Source organism: Netta rufina, assembly GCF_964035555.1.
Source record: "Netta rufina genome assembly, chromosome: 9".
In the NCBI taxonomy this organism is placed as follows: domain Eukaryota; kingdom Metazoa; phylum Chordata; class Aves; order Anseriformes; family Anatidae; genus Netta; species Netta rufina.
The window spans coordinates 8700798-8721523 of record NC_140132.1 but is presented as its reverse complement, the minus strand read 5'-3'; the positions used below and the strand labels follow the sequence as shown (position 1 = coordinate 8721523).

Genomic DNA, 20726 nt, shown 5'->3' with positions numbered 1-20726 from the left:
CTGCTGGGGCGGAGGAGCAGGAGGTTTGCTGATGTTGCCTGTTCTGTTAAGCTTAGCCTGGGCGATTGAGCGAATCTGCAACCTTTTTCATGAGAGGTGTCAAAGAAGGTGGAGAGGGCTCTGACCCCCCTGGATGCTCTCCAGATTAATTACGCCTTTTCGTTTTCCCTGTGGTGGCAGACTGGGCGGACTCCCTGGGCAGCCCCTTCCAACGCACGACCACCCTCTCCATGACAAAATTCTTCCTGATACCCAATCTTAGCCTCCCTGGTGCAACCTGAGGCCATTTCCTTGCAGTCCCTATATTGCCACGGGGATGGCCATACCAGGCCACAATCAGAAGGCGAGGTGGCCAGATCCCTCTCATGCCTACAGCTTGTGGGACAGAGCCTGGTGTGCTTACTGCCTGGTGTGAAGTAGCACGTGGACCAGCGATCCTAGTGACTGCTGTAGCTGCTGCTGGGGCTTCCTAGCCTGGCATGCACGTGCAGCCACCCAAAAGCACTGCCGGTTGCCAGAAGAAGCACAAAACTTTGCTTTCAAGTTTAGCAGCCCGTTCTTCCTGCCTTCCCTTCCTGCCTTCCCCTGGCCTGATGTAACCCTCAAAGATCTCTTTGGTTTCGTTATTTCTCATGCAGCCTCAGCCCTCGCCAGCCCTGGGGAGAGCTGGGCGCTGGCTGCCTAGCACCAAACATCGCCCTCAGCCCTCTGGCCTGCTTGCAAGGACGTGCAGCACCACGCTGCCTCTTGCAGCCCCCTCTGCTGAGCTTTCTGCTCCTGGCAGGGCTGGGTGCCGCGGGCCTGGGGTCCTTGGGGTTAGAGGTGGCTGTGGTGCAGGATATCAGCGTGTCGGGATCTCTGTAACCTGTGGGTACTTGGGTTCCCGACAGCAGGGAGCAGAGCTGCAGGACGTGTGGGGCAGACCCGTGCTGGGCCATGCACACAGGCTGGAAACTTGCCTGGGGCAGGGTAATTATGGGAGGCGGTGCTTTTTGTGCGGGTTGTGTGCACCGACTTGCTAAGCAGTCTTGTGATGAATATCATATTTAAGAGGATTTTAGGACACGTGTTGTAGTTACTCCTAGTTTCTTGTAGAAATAGGGGAGAGGTTAGAGAAATGAACTCTGAAAAGGCTTTTTTGTATTTCTGGCCAAGGCTCCATGTGGTTGCTTGTTACTGCAGGTGTGCCGTGTGTGTCCTGGCTGCCCACTGTGGTCCCAGGGCCAGCAGTCTGTATGACCGATACGGCTGTCTCACATTGCATCCTTCATTTCTTTCCTAGGCCAGAAAACTCAACTCGAGGTGAGATGTGGGCATGAAGAACTGCATGCACAGCTTGGATGTGGCAGCAGCTCGCCTGGACCTCACCTGGCCACCCCGCTGTGACTGGAAGGGTTTTGCAAAAGCTGCTGTGGACAGCGAAGGAACCTGGAGATGAAGGTAACAGCCGTGCCTCTCTTCCCTTCCCTGTGCCTCTTTTTGCTTTTGCAGGCCTGGCAGCAAGAGCATGGCTGCTGTCAGCATGGTAAGGGCACGTATATATGAAGGCATTACTGTCTGTGGAGGGGCTGTCTTGAGTTGCATGCGAAGTTGAGAGGGGTGTGAAGAGAACTGGGAGGGCTCTCTGCTCTTCCTCTTGCACCTCCCCTATACTTTCTGTAAAGCAAAAAATGTCTGTTCTGCTTCTGGGGGGAGCTCTTGTAAATGTTGATACGTACTGGCTAAGCTCCAGAGATAAATGCCTGAGATGCGGTTGCATTCTGACTTGCATAAAACTAAAATGAGATGTGTGCTGGGGCTCGCTTTGGTTTCTTTCCCCAGAAACCCCTTGGGGATATTGCTGGTGGCACTGGGTTAGAGTAATTAGCTGGATGGGTTCACAGACAACCTCTGCTCAACATCCCTGGAGATTTCCATGCTTTCACTGGTGGTGCCCCTACTTTTTTGCCCTCTTCATCGCTCTTCCCTGACATCCTGTCCCTTATCACAGCACTGCAAGCATTCATTAGCTGTCTCCCTGGGTGATTAGCTGTGCTGCCTATGGAATGTTCCCAGTGCTTTGTGCTTCAGTGTGGGGCCAGATTAGTCTAATAAGCGTGTGCATGGGCTACTCTTTGGTGCCCAGTTCAGTGTTTCGGTTGGGCACAGCAAGGTTTTGAGTAACCCGACTGGGAAGGTGGTGGTACCAGGAGCCCCAAGGTGAATGCAGACCTCTGCTTTGTCACGTTCCCCGTTTAACACCACCTTCTGCACATGGGAGACCAGAGGAAAGCAAACTCAGCAGGGGAGATTTTTAGCAGTGATTGCAAGTACGGGTTTTGGACTTACGCCCATTTTCATCTGTGAAGAGGGTTTGAGAGGATTTCATTGTACAGTTGCTTTTTTTAATCCTTAACTTCCTGGCATCAGGAATGCCAGGCAGCGGTGGCCTCTGTCCCTTCCCCATTTCCTCCACCGCTGGAAACGTGGTAGTCGTCCCTCCACTGCTTAAAACCTGAATCTTTAATATGGAAAACGCACCCCCCTCTCTTCCCTTCTGTCCAGGGAACACTTCCCAGTGTTGTATTACCTTTAGCATTGCAAACTGGAGAGCCCCAGCCGTGGCGGAGCGGCTCAGCAACCTCCTGCCTGTGGGCTGAGGGCAGGGAGCGGCTGCTGCTGTAGTGCCTCGAGACCCAGGGGTACTGGACCCTGCCAGCACCAGCAGGAGTGGGAATGCGCTGCTGGAGACAGGTGAGTGGAAGAGAGAAGAGGCACAGCACGTTGCCCTGGACATCCTTGGCAGCTGTTGTTTTCCTGGGGAAAGAAGGAAACTGAGCCACAGACGGCTTCTGGTGAGAGGATTTCGGTATAGAATAGAGGATCAAGCAGGTCAGCCATGGAGTGTTGCCTATGTAAAAACTTTTATTTTTGTGTGTGTGTGTGTGTGGAAACAAGGGGTTTTGTTTGTTTTCCTCCCATGTTCCTTGATGAGAATCCTCTGCTCATCAGGCAAAGAAGTGACTCACGGTGTGACCTTGGGCTTGCTGCTGAGATAACAGGATCTCGGAGCACTGTGTATCTTGCAGGAGTGGGACTCGTACTCCCTGGGAAGGTGTGGCAGCACGGAGCAGCTCTGTGAGCCCATGTGAAGTGTAAGTTTGCACCAGCCAGTGTTACTTTAGCCTCGGTTGGATGCCAGTCTTTAGGACAGCAGAAATCTAAGGCCAAGCTGACCCCTCAAGCACAATTTTTGCTTTTAATCCAGTGATATTCATTCTCTTAACCTACCTTGGTAGGACAAAGTCTTTATCTCCTTTTGAAGCGCTGAGAAGTTGGTCTGTTGGACAGTCACACCCAAACCTTTTACTAAATGAGGTTTTGGGAACCGTGTCCCCCTGGTACCTGGGGCCTGGGTGACAGACGGGAGGAGCACGGCCACGCACAAGGACAACGGGAGGCTCATTGTGCTGCCTCTTCAGCAGCAGCAGTTCTGCAGCGTGGGTGTCCAGGCTGGTTGAGCACACTCAGCACTGTCTTGGACCCGGTACTAAAATAGTTTCCTCTAAAGGGGATGCGTGAAGTATTGTGCAAGATAGCAGAGTAATTAAGCATTGTGTAAGATAACGGAGTAATTAATTCTGAACACTTGATTCTGAAGCACAGTGCCAGCCCACCTGGGTGGTTTTCCTTTAGGGTGGCTCCACAGTTGTTATCGGTTTTGGGCAGCTTTCTGGATTGGGAGCTGGTCATTTGTGCTTGTGGCTCTGGGTCTCCTGGTGCCAGCCTTCTTCTGCCTGTTCAGGGCTTCTGCTGGCTTATGTTTACGAGGTCCGTGCTGCAGTCCCCGGCTTATTCACTTCTGTGTATATTATTCTGGAGTAATTGCTGTTGGTTAGCACTATGCAATATCAGGGTTTAAAAGAATGCTTGTACACATACCTACGTGTAAATATAGCTGGGGGTGTTTATATTTGATTTTACAGGTGTGTGTGTGTGTATATTTGCGCTCTTAACGACAAGTGGTTGTGAAGCTGTACATATGTAAGCAGGATGGTGCTCTTGGCTTGGGTTAGGGTTGTACTCTGTTCCAGTCAAGGCAAGCAGGTGTCTTGCTCACCTTCTGTTCAGGTTTGCGGGTGCAGTTGCTGGAGCTACTTCTGTTGCCAGCTCCTGGTGCAGAAGATGACCAGCTCAGGCATTGCTTCTGATGTGAAGCTTCCACAGGAGTCGTACGTGGGCTCTGAAACTCACAGCATCTTGGTGAGCAGAGGACAGGAGCCCAGAACAGTCACTGCACACTGGGGGTCTGGGAGAGATGGGAGGAAAGCTGACAAAAACAAACAAAAAGCAGATAAGAGAAGGACTTTCAAGAAGGAAGGTTCATGGAGGGGAGGAGGAGCTCTGGAGACGGACGTGAGGGTCCCACTGAGGCAGGAGGTGACTGCACACCACTTCACCCTGGGGAAAGGCCACAGAAATTTGAGCATCCCCTCATATAGAGCCAGTGCTGAAAGGAGAGTGAAGGGCCTTAGGAAAGGTTTCCCAGGAAGAAGAGGAGTGCTGGAGATGCAGTTATGGTAGGAAAGCTGCTGGTTCCACACAGGTCACGTATGGCAGAAGCAGCTGTGTGGTGGGAGCTCCTTCAGCACCACTGCACTGGTTTGGGGAGGGCCTCCCGGCTGCTGTCAGGAGCAGCTCTGGCAGGGGTTGTGCATCCTCGGTCTGTTAAAAATAGCTCTCTTAAAAACAGGGGCAGTCAGAGAAGTGGTTTTGTTAAGCGTAAACCACCAGCGCCTCTGTGCTTGTCGCTTGAGCAAGTGTTTGGTTAGATTGTGCTGAATGCCGTACTTCCATCTCCTCAAAACAGCAGAGCCCTCGCAGAGTCAAAGGGTTCAGGTGACCCAGCGCCTTGAGGTGAGCATGTGGGGAACTCCGTCCCGCTTCCTTTCTCTTACCTACATCGTCGCCTCTTTTGGCTGCAAACCTGCAGAGAACTCCATGAGTGCTTGTCTTCTCACCTCTTGCTCAGGTGGTCTGCTGTGAGCGAGCTGGCTGAGGACAGGTATGAGAATCCAGAAGCAGCTGTGGTCTGAGGAAAGCCAGCTTGGTCTGCCGAAGGTTGCTGTGCAGCTCGTGTGTGTGAGTACTGCGTGGTCCAAGCAGAACCCCAGGGACGTGAGGTTTTGGAGCAGTGGAGGAAAGAGCACCACAGTGTGTTGGCTTTGCCTGTTGTGCTGGTGTTGGGGTAGTTGGGGAGCTTTTAAAGCCCCCTCAGAAAAGGCATGCGAGGTTAGCCCCGAGCATTCTCATTGCTGCAGCACGGGTGCTCCACTGTTTGAGATCTGCTACAGGTAAAGCCTTACAGAGGCGTAGGCTTTTTTAGGGGTGCGGTTTAGGCTTTATATGTGACCCAGGGCGAGAGGAATGTAAAAGCTGGAGCAGGCTTATCGTCTTAACAGACTTCAGAGAGTATTCTTAAAACTATTGCTTTTGTTTCACTAGTGATTTCTACGTTTAACACTTAAGGAGGAAGAAGAATTTAGAGAAGATGACTTGCAGGAGTACTTACATGACTTACTTACATAAAACCGTGGCCTCTAAGCATGTTGGACAGCTTTCTGAAAAGCTTTTCTTTCAGCTACATCAATTTCTTACTGCGTCCTGAATACATTATTTCCTAATTCAAAAATAGGAGGGGGATATAAGAACAGAAGTATGCGAGTATATATATTTGTGATACATCCTGTTCAGGTGGACAAATGGCTTGAGACAAGCCAGCAGCATGCACTGTGAGCCCAGAAGGGCACCTGTGTCCTGGGCTGCAGCAAAAGAGGAGTAGCCAGCAGGTGGAGGGAAAGGATTGTCCCCCTCTGCTCTGCCCTGGTGAGGCACCACCTGGAGCACTGCATCCAGGTCTGGGGCCCCCAGCAGAAGGAGGATGTGGGGCTGTTAGAGCGGATCCAGAGGAGGGCCACAAAGATGATCAAGGGCTGGAGCACCTGTCCTACAAAGATAGGCTGAGAGAGCTGGGGGTGTTCAACCTCCAGAAGAAAAGGCTCTGCGGTGACCTCATTGTGCCCTTTCAGTACTTAGAGGGGACTTACAGAAAGGATGGAGAAGGACTCTTTACTCGGGTAGATAATGATAGGACAAAGGGGAATAGTCTTAAACTAAAAGAAAATAGATTTAGAGATTAGGAGGAAATTCTTCACTGTAAAGGTGGTGAGGCACTGACACAGGCTACCCAGAGAAGCTGTAGATGCCCCATCCCTGTAGGCGTCCAAGGCCAGTCTGGATGCGGTCTTGGCCAACCTGATCTAGTGGGTGGTGTCCCTGCCTATGGCAGGGGGTTGGAACTGGGCGATTTTTGGGGTCCCTTCCAACTCAGGCCATTCTGTGATTGTATGATATCAGTGGAAGCAGAAGGAAATTAGCTGAATTGACCTTGTTCTTGGAGAGGGGAAAAAAAAGACTACTGAAATGCAAATTAAGAATCCCAAGATAGTTTGAGAGGACATTGCTAGGCTTTTTTCTGGCTCTTCTTTGCTCTCATATTGGAGTGATGCACAGCCTTCTAAATGAGAGGGGATGAACTAACTAGGGTACCTGGTTTGGGGGATTCACAGCCAGTTTTGCTGAGGGTCTGCTGCTGTGATTACCTGAGGATGGGAAAGGCATCTGTGTGCTCGCAGGGGAGTGGGATGATAAAGAGATGGACTCAAGTAATGGATATGGCACAGGCAGATCTGTGCATCTGTATGTTCAGATTACTGTTGTGCTTGTGCCCAAACTGCAGCAGACTGTGATTAGAGTCAACATTTGGTTCTCCATGTGTTAAAAACCAGTCCTGCACCCAGAGATTTGCCAGGAGACCCCAGAATGGCCACTGTGTACCTCCAGATCCCTTTGCAAGCTTGGACGTGTTGTGGTAGAAGCCTGGATCATGTTCTGAGGAACTGGAGGAGGGAAAATCGTGGGAAGGAGAGGGGGATACACCACTGGGGAGGATTCCCTTACCTGGAGGACTGAGGATAGTGGAGATGAAGGGTCACCTCTAGTTCTGGTCTAGAATTCCTGCTTTTTCCATGCCTGGTGACTGCCTGTCCTCAACAGGTAAATGGGGATTCTGGTTGTCCCTTAAAACTGAGTAAAAGCAGGCAGGTTTGTTTAAATAAAATAAATGAGTAACTTTAACCTAAAGCTTGATCTGAGCTAGATCAAAAGTCAGCCTTATTTAAAGTTTTGTGAACTTTAAGCCCAGTGCTTTCCACTTGGGAGGTTAGGTCTGATGTTAAGCAACAAGAAGGACTTGCCATGTCTCAAATGAATCAGGCAGGTGCTGGAGGTGGTGTAAGATCACCCTTCCAGGCTCTAGCCCCGTGTGGGATGTTGTTGTGTGCGAGATGACAGCCCTGTGAAAACAGCAGTTCTTGCTTGAAAGCAGCCAGGCGCGGTGTCAAACACTGCAGACTTCCTGTGAGTCACCTGCCTGCTGCTGGCTGTAGGAGCCTGTCACATACCACAGCTCAACTGGATTTTGCTTGCGGGTGAAGGAAATCTGAGTTCCTCGTCTGCACATAAGCGTAGAAGTCTGCTTCAGAGATAGAGATCATTTTGGCACATCTGCTTATCTGTGCAGGCCATCTAGACGTTTTGCTGCAAGAGGTAACTGTATGTAGCGTATGCCACACGATCTAATCTAAGAGATAAGTTTTGCAGTATTCTGCACGTTCTCTGTGATTTGTGAAAGTTTGGTTCAGCTGAATGTTGAGCATTTGATGCTGACGTTCAGACTCTTTTCTTAAGGATGGTGGAAGCCTCATTGATGCATTTTGGCCTCCTCTGTTTGGGTTATTGACATACTTCTTTAAATAATTGCATGGATTTTGTGATTAGGGTTCCTGAACGAGTGATGCATCATGGATTGGATTCACAGTGAGGTCTGGGGCATCTGCTGCAGTGTGCTCCTTTGGATTGGGAATACACCACTGAAGGTCGTCTGCTGATCACCTCATACTTGCTGTGCTCCCATTCGTTTTGGGAAACAGTTTTGGATTAGGCAGGGCTCGAGTCAAGTGGAACCCAATGAGAAGAAGATTTCCAGGAACAGTCTAACTCCCCGCAGATATACCAGTTGCTTGGCTTACTGCAGTTCATGGCCGCAGGACTCCAGCAGGACTCACAAGGTACACCCTCTCCTATATGCCTCACAGGTGATGTTGTGAGCTTCCCTTCAGGATTCACTCAGCAAAGATGAAGTCAGTCTTGGCAGTGCTGTGAAATGGCTGACCTGAGGACAGAACTGACTGATGCAGCGAGATGTTAACGCAGTATTGAAACAGAACCAATTCGTGATGTTACAATAGGAAAAAATGCAGTACAGATAAGTGTGGCTTTCCCTTGGGGCACAAATTGTGAATTAATGCTGTCAGGTGTGTGCTCATCTCAGGGCAAACAATATTCAGAATCCTCCAGCTGCTATGACTAGGAAATTGCTCAATTTTTAGCAGTTACGTTCAGAAAGCATGGTGAGGGTGAGGAGCGAAGTGAGTGTTGTAACTGGAGATGGCAATGCTTGGTGCTTACTGCAGTCCGGGTTCCTTGCGTTCCAGTTGAGGTTGGCCTTTCCTGAAGCCACTTCCTTCGCAGAAGAAGAAATCTGGCTTCTTCATGGCCAGGTGGCAACAAGGGGAAGGGAGGAGAGCTGCGTGCTCGTGGAGCCTGCTTCCAGGAGCTATGACCTTGTTTAGCTGTGCTGGAGTCACATTTTTGGCTACATCTTCCCTCAGTACCTCATCCTTCCTCCCAATGAAGAAGGTGAGCACCTTCCATTTTTCTTTAGGTCATAGAAGAGCTTACAGCCTGCTGAAATGTGTTGTGCTATAGCCAGTGCCAGAACCAATGCTGCGCAGAGGAGATAAAATGGCTGCGGCCTCCTTTACCGCTTCAGGGAGCAACCCGTGTTTCTGTTGGATTTAGCTGTCTAAAACGCTTCCTCCATGCTTGCAAGCCACCACCTGGCTGTGATGAAAAACACATTTGTGCTGAGATTTGTTGTTGTTTCGCTTTTGTTTCTGTTTGTTCAGCAGCCCCGGTCTCCATTTCGTGCAGCTGGCTCGGCGGCATGCCCTGCGCTCAGCCTGTCTCTGGCCCATGGCTGCCACGCCGCCTGCCCTCAGGGTCTGCTGCCCGCTGCCTGAGTGCCTGCATCTGTCCCCTGGGGCCACGTGGACCCTGGGGAGATGGGCCACCACTTGCCAGGGCATGGGGAAGCAGAATGACACCTGGCAGAGCTTGGGAACCACTGCTGCTGGGGCAGTGACCAAGTCGTTCGTGTCCGCAGGCCCTATGGCGGCAGCTATGGGGTGGCATGGGGCCTGGTGGAGGCTGGAGGTTTCTCTGAGTTTTCTGGACTTTGTACCTGTTTTTTCTGCTAGGAAAAAGCAGGCTGATAACAGTTGGAACAGTAGGTGTTATTAAATAGGCTTGAGAGACACTACAACAGTCTTTATTGCCCTTTTGGCCTCAGTAAACTTTAATTAAACACACTTCAGTATCACAAGGGTAGTGTTTTTTTCCCTCCAGCAACTGTGTTAATCCTCTGTAATTAACATACTGCACTTAGATCACTTTATACCCTGCCCATAGGCACAGCAGTCCTTCACTGGGATGCTGTCATGGTATACTGTGAGGAAATAAAAAGGGGAAATCTCCAGCTACGTGGTATCCATCGAGTGCTCTCTGCTCACCACGTGGTGCCGGGCCCCACATCCCAAGGAGGAGCAGTAATGGCACATAGAGCCAGGAGGCATCTGTATGCTCCTACAGAGCCTTTGTGGTGCTGGATCCTTCAGCTGGGGGCATGGCCGTTGGTTTTTGGGTGGACGGTACCCTTGTATGTGTCTGTTTGGGGGGGGGTTGAGGAAAGCAAACTGTGAGGAGATTTTAAGTGAAGTGTTCATCAGGGAAGTTTCAGTAATATTTTCTGTTCTTATAAATACATATGTGAAACTTTGAGCAGGAGGAGTGTTTTAAGTTCCTTAAATGCCTTTAAACATACCTAGATGCCCAGATTTATGCTAAATGTTTATATTTCATGAGATTTATAAAATTGAGTCTCAATCAGGCAAGGTCACTTCCCTGGTGACTTTCCTATGGGCTTACTGAAGGTAGATACATTTTAAACAATGTACCAGGAGGTCTATTGACCAGTTACCAGTAACTCAGACTGGATTTTAACAAACAAGTCCTTGAAGTTTGTTCTTTTTTGCACGTGGACCAGCTTTCTCTTCTGCGTGTCTGCTCTGCTTTGTGAAAGCTGCAAGAAATGCTCAAGCGTTTATTAAATCTCACAAACACAGTTTTAAAGCTGGGTCCATCACAACACTATCAGCCTGTAATTTGTTTTTGAAATAGTAGCTGGGGGTCAAAACCAAGGTAGAGCTGTGCTTGCTGCTGTTCACATCTGAAGCCCAGATAGGCCATGAGCTCGCTGCGAGGGGACGTGACTCGTGGATGTGCCTTGGCAAAACACATGTTTGCTATCTTCTACTGCAAATATTTTGGCTTCAGAGATCCTGGCTGCTGCTTCAACAGTGAACAATATTCAGGATGTTTTGATATATAGATTCCTACATATCTGTTATGTGGGCTTCTCTCTTACAGCATGACTCTTAACCCGGACATGGGTTTCCCCAGTAGCTTGTGCTTGGTGATAACCACTTGACCAGGGCACTTTCAGCCCTCATGGCCTGCTGATACGTGACTGGAAGAGGTATCAGCTTAGCTTGCTTAACACTGGTTGGGGGGAACAAAAGCAAGCGTTATGGGGTTATGGAAAAACATTTGACTATTGTAATGTGGTTTTCCCCTCTTCTGATTTTGTCAGGGACAGAAGAATTAGTTGTCTGTAATTTTGATCTTCCTCTTTATATTCCATTATTCAGTTTCCTTGCATGGGAAAGAACTACTTTCATTTTGAGAATTAATTGAAACTCTTGTTAAATAATTTCTTTTTACAAATTCTCTGAAAATCACATGTTCTGATGGGCTGTAATGGGTGTCCATTCTAGTATTGTTTGCTGTGGTCGTGGTGTGCCTTTTGTTCTCAGCTCCTGATACTTCTTGAGGAATGCTCTTGCCACCTTTATGTCTCTCTTACATTATAGAATTATGGGTTTCGCAGTGATAAAAAATGATTTATTTTAAACATTGCAAGGAATCTTTTGCTTGCCATGCAGGGACTTTTGATAAGTGCTTTCTGAAACCAGTGGCTTCAGAATTGCCATTTCAGTTCTGTGCTCCGGTGAGGTTGGTGTGATGGAGCGCTGTGGTGGGTGCCAGCTCTGTGTATGAAAAGAAGAACCAAAGCTGAGTATTGCTGCTGGGCCAAACAGCAGGCAGTGGATGTGCAGTTGTGCAAGTTGATTCCAATCTCTTAGTTGGCATTGAACTAGGTTCTTTTCTGAGCAAGTTCTAAAGAGTGATTGCATTGTCCGTGAAGAGATGGAAAGATATCATGCCCACCTGGAAAAGGCTGGCGTCACAGAAGTATTATCCTGAGGGGCTCTGGCTGACACAAAATGTGTTTGTTGTCCTGGGGCCATGGAATACCGGTTAGGTGTCTTGGTGTGCGAAGATATTTGCAGAGGCATTAAGTGTTGACCTGCCACATGCTGCTAATTTAAAATAAAGAATTGCTGCCCTCTCATTTTGAAAGATAAACACCCTGGAGAAACACATTACTGGAGAAGAGAGGAGAAAATGAGGAAGTAATTTGTTTGATCTGAAGTCATAATATAAAGTAAATAGTCCTAAATGAGTGCTCACACCCTAGCTTTTATAGCTCAGGAATTTTTACTGTTGGCTTCAGTGTGGCAATTGTTATGATAAAGCTTAAATAAATAAATAAAATAATTTAATTAGAATAAATTTAATTAATTAAAAATAATTTTAGATAATGAAAACCTCACTAGTAAAGTCATGATACTAGTGGGGCACAGGTATGAGACAAGCAGTGCTTTTGGGAATCAGTACTGTACATGCATGGTATAATGTGTTTTCTCTTTTGTTCTTCAGTTTGAACATGAAACAGGCAATTTTAGAAATTGAAAAGCTTGTTACCAGCAATGTTCTCCAGATCTCTTACTACAGAGTGAGGCTTTTCTGCAGGAGAAGTCTTAAAGGGCAATGCTGCTTGCAATAGACTCTCATGGGAATGTGCCCATCATGAGATGACTTCTGTTTTACACTGACCTCTAAAAACTTCCCCCCCTCCACCCCCCCCGGAGCGAGCATAGCCAGTGCTTCCAGGTCCTTGGAAGTGATTCCCCATCAGGAGAGCAGGGGAGCTCTGGCAGTATGCCCCCCCATCTGAGCAGGACATGCTGCCAGAGCCTCCTGGGCTGATACTAACCCTGTGGCTGAGCCATTTCGAGTATTATTCTCCTATACACAGCAGGGCCAAGCGCTTGTCAGCTGAAGATCCTCCCTCTGCACGTGCTGAGGTCTCAGAAGGGGCAAGGGGTCAGGACTGTCCCTGGTACTGTCACTAGCCATTACATTGGCGTAGCCGTACTGTACAGCTGTGCTAACTCCTTCCTTCCTCTCTTGGTACTTCAGGACTGAAGACTGCCCCTGTACGCACATGCTCTGGAAGCGTGATAGCAGCAGGGCTCCCATCTCTGGAAGCTGCACCCCAGTGCTGCTGGGCACACCACTCCTGTTATGAGGAAAAAAAAAACAGCAAGGAACTGCTGAGAAGTAAGTCTTCTCTGTTCATCGAATTGAAATCCATGCAGCTGGATTAACAGGCCAGGCTACACAGAGTGCTAGAGAGTTTCTGAAACCCAGCTCTGCAGGGGCAGACCTTTAGCTTTAACTTTAGCTTTAATAAACGTGTTATCGGCTCTCACCCTGATGTACTGAGTCTGTGAAAAGTACAGTTTCTTCCACTGCAAAATGGCACAGTCATAATTTGTTTACAGCTATAAAGATTCTTGATAATTCTTCCTTTTTTTTTTTTTTTTTTTTTTTTTAATTCCCCAGGACAGTAATAGGATTTTTTTTTCCCTCTGTTTCCCTGGGAATATCACTTTAATTTGAATGGAGGGATTCATGCCCTGCAGCTCTGTGTCTTCCCCCTTCAGGTATCCTCTTCTTTTTACACACTTTGATGTGAGCTCATGCTGCTGGGCACTGCTCCTTCACAGGCTCCTTGCGGAGGCTGCTGGTGGAGGGAAGGCACAGCACTGAGAATTTACAGAAAATGAACACAAGCTAAAAGGTGTAGTTGCAGTGTAAAATATTCTTGTGGGGGGCAAGAAAACACTCAAAAATTACCTAGCAAGATCTGGGAAGTAAAGCTTTGCTGCCTTGTATTCAGTCATGGTAGAGTTGTGGGTACAGATGGAAATAAGCCACGCATAAGTGAAGGAAATCTGGAAAGAAATTTAAATGTTGTATATCCAAAAAAGACTGAGGAACAACTTGCTAAAGTATAAGGTTTTTGCAGGTACACCAGAGGCAAGAAAACTGCTGGCGAATGATACTGGTATATAAATGGAGGTAGCAAAGAGAAGCATGGTAGGGCAGGTGATGTTCCCTGCTTGTCCCATCCCCAGAGGCCACACCTCTGGAGCTGTCTTTTAAATTGAAGGTGTTATTGACATGGCTGCTGAATACTTTGAAACAACTTGTCTGCACCAGCAGTTCTAAGGGGCTGAAATGTGGAAATCCTGAGTTGCAGCAGCCTGTTCACTGGGTCCCTGACCCGGAAAAATGGGAGGTAACAAACAGGATGAGACATTTCAAAGGGACTGCAGTGAGATCCATTGTTTCAGACCAGTAAACAAATTAAAAAAAAAAAAAACAACGACAGTTGGCAGCTCTAGTATATGTAAGAATATGTAATGGAGAAGTCTCATCCTCTGTTTGCAGAAGAGGATGTTTCAAATCTATTTGCCTCTTTCCTCTTTTTTCATTATAAGTTTGCAAGCCTGTAGAGAGGGAAGGGAACTTGAGTTTTCAAGTTTCTGGTGAGATTGCTCACCAAGAGCCTCAGAAAAAAACCTAAGATGTCAAGGGATAAGAAAGTTCCTGTCCTGGATTAGTAACTGCTTGGTTGGTAGGAAGCCAAGCGGTCAGATTTCACAGCACCACAGGACTCCTGCAAGGATTCACTCCCAGATCTCTGCAGTTCAGCAGCAATAAATGATCTGAAGAGGAGAGGAACAGCAAGGTTGTAAGCACGGCTTGCTTTGTCCACAGGGGACTGCTAAGACTAGAGGAAAAACCGGGAAGCTGCAGAGCGAGCTGGAGATCCCAGGTGACAGGGCAAGGGATGTTTGTGGTAGCAGAGGTGCAATAGAGCTCCTTGGGTTTATTCTGTTCCTGACCTCTGTGTGATGGGGGCAGCTCTCTGAGTTATGCTTGTAACACACCGTGAACTTCGCGCAGACAGCTCAGAGCTTGGGGCTTAGAGACCAGCCATAAAGGAAATAGAAGCAGAGGAAGTTGTGGAAGGAGAGCAAAGCAGCCTGGCTGTGGGGCCACACGGCCTGAGCTGAGCGTGCCAGTGCCCTGGGCCTGTGCCCAAGGACGTTGGTGACATGCAGGGGGTGCTGAGAGAGTCGGCCGGGATGGCCAGAGGTGTGGAGAGGCAGTGCAAGGGGAGAGTGAGTCAAGCAGGGTGCAGCTTGGAAGAACACCAAGCAGAAAAAGGAGGGAGTTGAGAGGCATGCAGCCATGGGTGAAGGCAGGAGGGGTGCTGGGGAGCAGTTGGGTTGGCTGCTCTGAGCCGGAGAGAGGAGGGGATGTCCCTGCACAGAGCAGCACTGCAGGCTGCGTCACCCCCAGCTGTTCTGCACGCGGGAGGGGGCTCAAGATCAGGCGAACAAATCTGTGTAGGGTGGGCGTTAGTATGGCCGATGATACAGCTGCAACCCTAAACATTTCTGGAAGCTGGGTGTATTTCTGGGAGAGAAGCATATTCACATGTTTGCCCATAGTTGCATGGTTTCCATATATACCTGCTTCTGGTCGCTGTAAAAAACAGGTGAGAGCTTGCCAGGCTTTTTGTCTTAACACAGCAAAGCCACCGTCATAAGCACTTCTAGGGCAGATCTGCTCTGGGTCGTGGAAGTGTGGCTTGCCAGCTGTTCTTTGCCCGACTAAGGCAGCTGTTCTTTCCTACCACTCAGCAGACAAAACCACCGTGACCTCGGCTGGTGGGCTGCATCAGGATGCAAGCCTCCAGGCTGAGAGAACGCAGGAGGCAGCGTTCTGACACTTCATGTGTTAAGACCTGAGTTCAGTAAGGTACTTGAACATAAAAGTTAAATAAAGGAGTGCAGGTTATGATGTAATTCCCTGCCTGCCTTGACGATGCAGCATTGCTTATTTGCTCTCTGCAGAGGGCTAAAATTTAGCCCTGGAGAGCTGGCTGCGTGGAGCTCGCCTGTCCGCTGATAGCGAAGCTGATGCAGAGACAGACTCTTGTCACCTCCAAAGAAGCACACTTGTGCAAAGCACACTGACACAGAAGTGCTCACAAATGACTTACCTACAGGTCTTGGAGGAGAGCACCACTCGGGTGCTATCCCAGCCTGCCCAGAAAATAAGTTATCTTCCCTCTTGGCAAAAAAAGACTCTGCCAGCTTACAAATCAAAGCAGAGTAGCTGTTTCCATTGCACTTATCGAGGTGGGGTTGGACCGTATGAAGTGCTGAACTGAGTTTTCCACGTTCCTTTGTGTGGCCTGGGAAGAAGAGGTGCTGTGACTTGTTCAGCATCTCCTGCTGCAGGGCATCAGGAGAGGCATCCCAGCAGGAACTTGCACTGAGCTTGGACTTCCCATAGGATCACTCGTCGAGATGAACTTGCTGCTCCTCTGGGTGATCCTAGCCATGGGAAACAAAAGCTGACAGTACTGAAACATGCCTGCTGTGGCTGCGATCTGGAAGCCTGAAGTTTTGTGGAAGTCAGCCCCTCGTCATGTGTAAAGACGTAGAACAGAGTCAGGGTGGGGGGCTGTGTGACGTGTGTTCAGAGGGAGGCGTCTTGGAGCTTCGCGCTGAACTGAGACAAGACGGCTCTATTTTGGTGTTTCTGTTTCTCTATATATAGATTTTGAAAGCACTGCTGTCTACATTAGGGCTGCTCGCAGAGCCCAGGGCAGGCTGGAGGCTGACTCAGCGGTGCAGTGGCTCATGCAGCACCCTGCCTCTGCCGCGCTGCCAGCCCCTGCCCGCACCCGCTCCGAAGCGCTGCAGGTCAGTGCAGAGCAGCAAAGAGGGGGCGAAGCATCCTGCAGTGACCACGACAGAAAAGGAGCTGCGAGCAGCATGGGGAGCCTTTTATAAGCCGCTTGTAAGAGTGGCTGCAGTGAGGTTTCTTATCTCCTCCCTGCACACACGCTCCTTCCCTATCTGCTGGAGCTCTGCCTCCAAAATGCTGCCGACCAAAAAGACCTCAGCGTGCCTTTCTAGCGCTTGCTTCTCAGGCAAATGAAAAACCAGGTGGTCTGTCAAGGCAGAGGAAATTATGGCAATGAAAACTAGAATTACTTGTGCTTCTTGATTTATTTACCTGTTTGTTTATTTGTTTCATGGTTTACGAAGTGGGGGTAGAAGAATGCCTTTTAATTGTGGGCTGCACTGTGACAAGTCAGGATGATTAATAGACTTAAAAGTAGTCAGCACTGAGATACGTGACTAATTTAGGACCTAATCCTATGAACTGGAGCATTTGTAATTTAGCTTACAGGGTATTCTACTGACTCAGTGTTCCTGCAGAAGCAATTTACTTCTTGAAATGCATCACACTGTGTGAAATCTTCTCTTGCTGTGTTTCCTCAGTGGAGTGAAGCTGTGAAGTCTAAAATACATTCTTCTGGACAGTGTTCTGTGAGGACCTGTGGATAAAGTATTATGCAGTAAAGTAATCTTTCACACTACTTGCTCTTACTTGATTTGAAAAAGCAGAGAGTCTTCTATGCCATTGCTTTTGAGGAGTGCATGAATCACAGCAGGCAGCAAGATATTTCCCCAGGAAAAGTTACCTTTTTCTTTTTTTTTTTTTTAATATTATTTTTTTGTCCCTGTGCAATGTTCATTGCGTATCCACACCTGGAAGCAGCATCCGTCGAGAAGGCTGTCAGCCTGGTGGGAGCAGATAGCCTATGAGCAGGCTCCCACTTTGGCTGAGGCTAGATTTCCGACTAATAGGGAAGATGAGTGGTGAGCAAAGTTTGAACCACTCATTCTGAGTGGGTGTTTAAGCTTTTAAAAAGCCAGTGTGTTAGTAATATTTTCTCCGCTGAGCATTCCATGCTTGGGTAACAGTTTTTATGGGACTGCTGTGCTTAGCTGAGGAATTTGTGTTGATCTCCAGAGCCATGAGGTTCTTCCATAATAGTTTTTTTCTTTTTTTTTTTCTTTCTTTCAGGTGTTTCTTGAACTCTTCCGTGTGTCACACAACCGTTGTGTTTTGGTATATCCTGCTTTGACTCCTGGCCAAAAATCTGCCAACAGCCAACAATGACTTGAGCTGAAGACCTACTGTTTTGTCCAACAGGTAGTATTTGGTAGTTGGTGGCTTCTAATAAGTCACAGCTTAGCATGGCTTGCTTTCAGCAACTTGTCCAAGGAGGGAGTTGGCACTAGTGCCTTGACTTGAGGCATGGTCTGCATGCATGCCTGCCTCCCTGGGCGTGCCGGGAGGCAGTTTGTGTGAAATGGTTTCACTGGAAAATGTGGCTTTGTAGAAGAGGCATGAAGGCAGAAACACATGAAGGCAGAAACGCCCGAAGGCCGTCTGACATGTTTTCTGTTGGCAGTGTTTTTCCATGCCAGAAATTTTCTGTTGGACGTGTGTAACTCTCAAGGTGTTTGTGCCTCAGCACGGTTCCTACACTGGCCCTTTGTGCTACCTGGGCTAAGTTCTCCTGCCACTGACGTGCCCCCTTTTATTACATAGGATGGGAGCTGGAGGTGGCTGCTTAGATGAGGTAGCACATAAGAGGACAGGTAGTGCTGTACAACAGGGTTTGGCTTTACTTTCCATAGGGCTGACATAGATAGAATAACGTCTATCAGAGGACATTTATAAACCCAAACGTGCTGTGGATTAATCGGTTCCCTGCAGCTGTTTAGTGAGGTCTCGCACTGAGAGTACACTCAGCCCACTGCAGATTTGCAGAAGTTTCCTATGTAGTCACCAGATGTGTCAGTGTTGGGCTGGTGAAATTGCTGGTGTTAGTGAACTCGCAGGTTTTTTCCACTGTGATGTGTCTCCTTATATATGTTTTGTTAGTGTTCGGGCCTGTGGTCAAGTGGAAGCTCAGTTTTGGAAATGCTCCTGGTGGGATTTGGATATTGACTGACTGGGATGGGAAGGGAAGCCAATGCAAGTCCGTTCATTTGATTTTTGAGGTGGTGGACTTTGAAATGAGAGCTTTACAGAGACTGAAATGTTAAAATTGCCCCTCTGTTCTCTCTCTCCCCTCTTACTGCCTGCACACTTCTGCTTATAACTTTACACATAGGCATGCGTGTGCACACCCCCTGACCGAGGTGTGTTCCTCTCTCCAGGACCAGCTTCCTGCCCTGTGGTAGTTGTCCCACTTGGATGCAACGTACACTATGGTTCACATCAATGTGTTGAAAAAAGTTATGTGTGGTCTTGTGGTGATACTGATAGCTCTGACAGTTTGCCTTTGGAAAGAGACAAGACAAAGCTACTATGTTCCTTTCAAGACTGAGAACGATGATTCACAGATTCACAGGACTTCAGAAAAGTGGAACCTACTTAAATCACAGGACCTTGTCCATGAAGCAGCTGCCGGAATGGGTCAGATGCCTAAAACTTTGCTCAGTAACGAAAATAAAGTAAAAGGCGGCATCTCTGGACTGGTGGAAAAGTCCAAGAAAGCATCAGACTATATGAAGGTATGGGATAAGGACAGCTCATCGCAAAATCTTATACCCAGGCTGCAGAAGGTCAGAAAAAACTACCTGTCCATGAACAAGTACAACGTGACCTACAGTGGGAAGAGGAACGCCGTTAAACTCAGCCCAGAGCAGCTGCTGTGCCAGCTACGGGACAGGGTGAATGTGTCCATGATACGTGGATCAGACAGTCCATTTAACACATCCGCATGGCTGCGATACCTGCCGGAGAAAAGCCTCAATGAAACGGTGGGCCGTCTGGGTCGCTGTGCTGTCGTGTCCTCAGCAGGGTCTCTGAAATCATCTCATTTGGGACCAGAGATAGGTTGGTATTTTTCTACAAGGATAAAGTCATCGATACTGTTCTATAACTTGCATTGAACAGACAGGACCTAGTGGCATGTTCTTACTCTGCTGTAGTCAAGGGGGTATTTAAAATAAATTGAAATATTTTCCTTACAGTTCTGCTATAGTCAGTGAACATTACAGCATAGGAGAAGATGGGAATGATGATGAGAGATGCTTCTCTGAGTGTTTACACTGCACAGTATAGGCTGCATTACGATGCTAGCTGATGGTGCCTGTGAGCATTAGACCTGGGACAAGCCTTGGCCATATCTGCTGGCATGAGCAATCACTGATGGCAGCAGCCACCTCTCAGTGGTAGAAATAGAAACGATTTTAATACAAAACAGATGCAGTCTCAACTCTGGAATCTTGTGAAGATTTGATTATGGTGTAATACTGCTTCTTCAGAAGGAAAGCAGTAAGTAGAAACATTTCCCCAAATGGATAAGCCGCAAGGGGCTGGGTTTTGTTGAGAGGACATGACTTATGTGCAGGCAGTTCCGTTTTGGCTAGGCCTTTTAATTTTCATGATCATGTCAACATCACCAGAGGGCAGAACTACTATGGATACCAGGAAGTCTTGGCACCTCAAGTGTTTGTTTCTTGAGGGAGTGTGGGATGTGTTGAGTAATGCCAGTGTGCTCATTTCACACTCAACAGTCAGGAGCTTTTTTATTCAGAAAGACATCTGCAGAGAAGGAAGTAAAAAAAGAAAAAGAAACAACACAAAAGGGGGAAATAAAGACACAGCCCTGATCAATCTGCTCTAGTTGACCTAGTGTTGGGCAGAGAGGCTGGATATAGGCAGTCTTCAGAGGTCCCTTCCAGCCTCAGTGACTGATTGTTGCTCATGGCTTTTGAGGAGTGACGCTGCCTCACTGAGCCACAAGGCAGTGGCTGCGTTTGGGTGGCCTGCCAGATGATGGTCTGTGCTGTGCTGTCTTCTTGATACGTTAGGAAGTAGGAGGCCATGTTTATCTGAAGTTAATACAATAATTCATAAATGCTGAAGCATCAGTCTTATAGCGTGGATTACAAAGAGGTGTGTTTTGATGCTAAAGCTTACAGAAGGCAGCATGCAGGGAAACCAGCTCTCCAGCCTTCAGCTCTGCGTTTTGTGCTCGACAGAAAATTCGCTTGTGCCTGCAGGTCACTCAGCTTTCTTCACTCCTTATTGTTTGAGGCTCAGTTGAGATTCACACTGTGCTAAACTGACTGCAGGAGTTTTAAAGCCTGTGGTTGTCTCTCCTGTAGAGATTGTTTGCAAGCATCAGTGTGTTCATAGGCTATCAGCTGGATCGGGTCCCCTTGGCCTGTACTAAGCTGGAAGTAGCCTTCATCCTTTGAAAGAAGGAGACGGATAGCCCTTTGATGCATTATTGATGAACAACCTAGGGAAAGCCTTCAGAATTGTGGTCCCAAGCTGCTAGGAAGGGGCTGAACAGTCTG

At 48.2% G+C, this 20726-nt stretch overlaps 1 protein-coding gene across 2 annotated transcripts in view; it reads left to right on the top strand.

Moving 5' to 3' along the window:
* ST6GAL1 (ST6 beta-galactoside alpha-2,6-sialyltransferase 1) overlaps positions 1–20726 on the top strand; it is a 40930-nt gene that overhangs the window by 11123 nt on the left and 9081 nt on the right. The window contains exons 2-5 of one of the 2 annotated variants that reach the window (XM_084291840.1): positions 1283–1440; positions 12604–12744; positions 17428–17556; positions 18573–19254. In XM_084291840.1, the coding sequence (XP_084147966.1) occupies positions 18624–19254 (631 nt within the window). In that variant the 5' untranslated portion in view covers positions 1283–1440; positions 12604–12744; positions 17428–17556; positions 18573–18623. The remainder of the gene's footprint in view (positions 1–1282; positions 1441–12603; positions 12745–17427; positions 17557–18572; positions 19255–20726) is intronic. The other variant, XM_084291841.1, reaches the window with a different exon arrangement.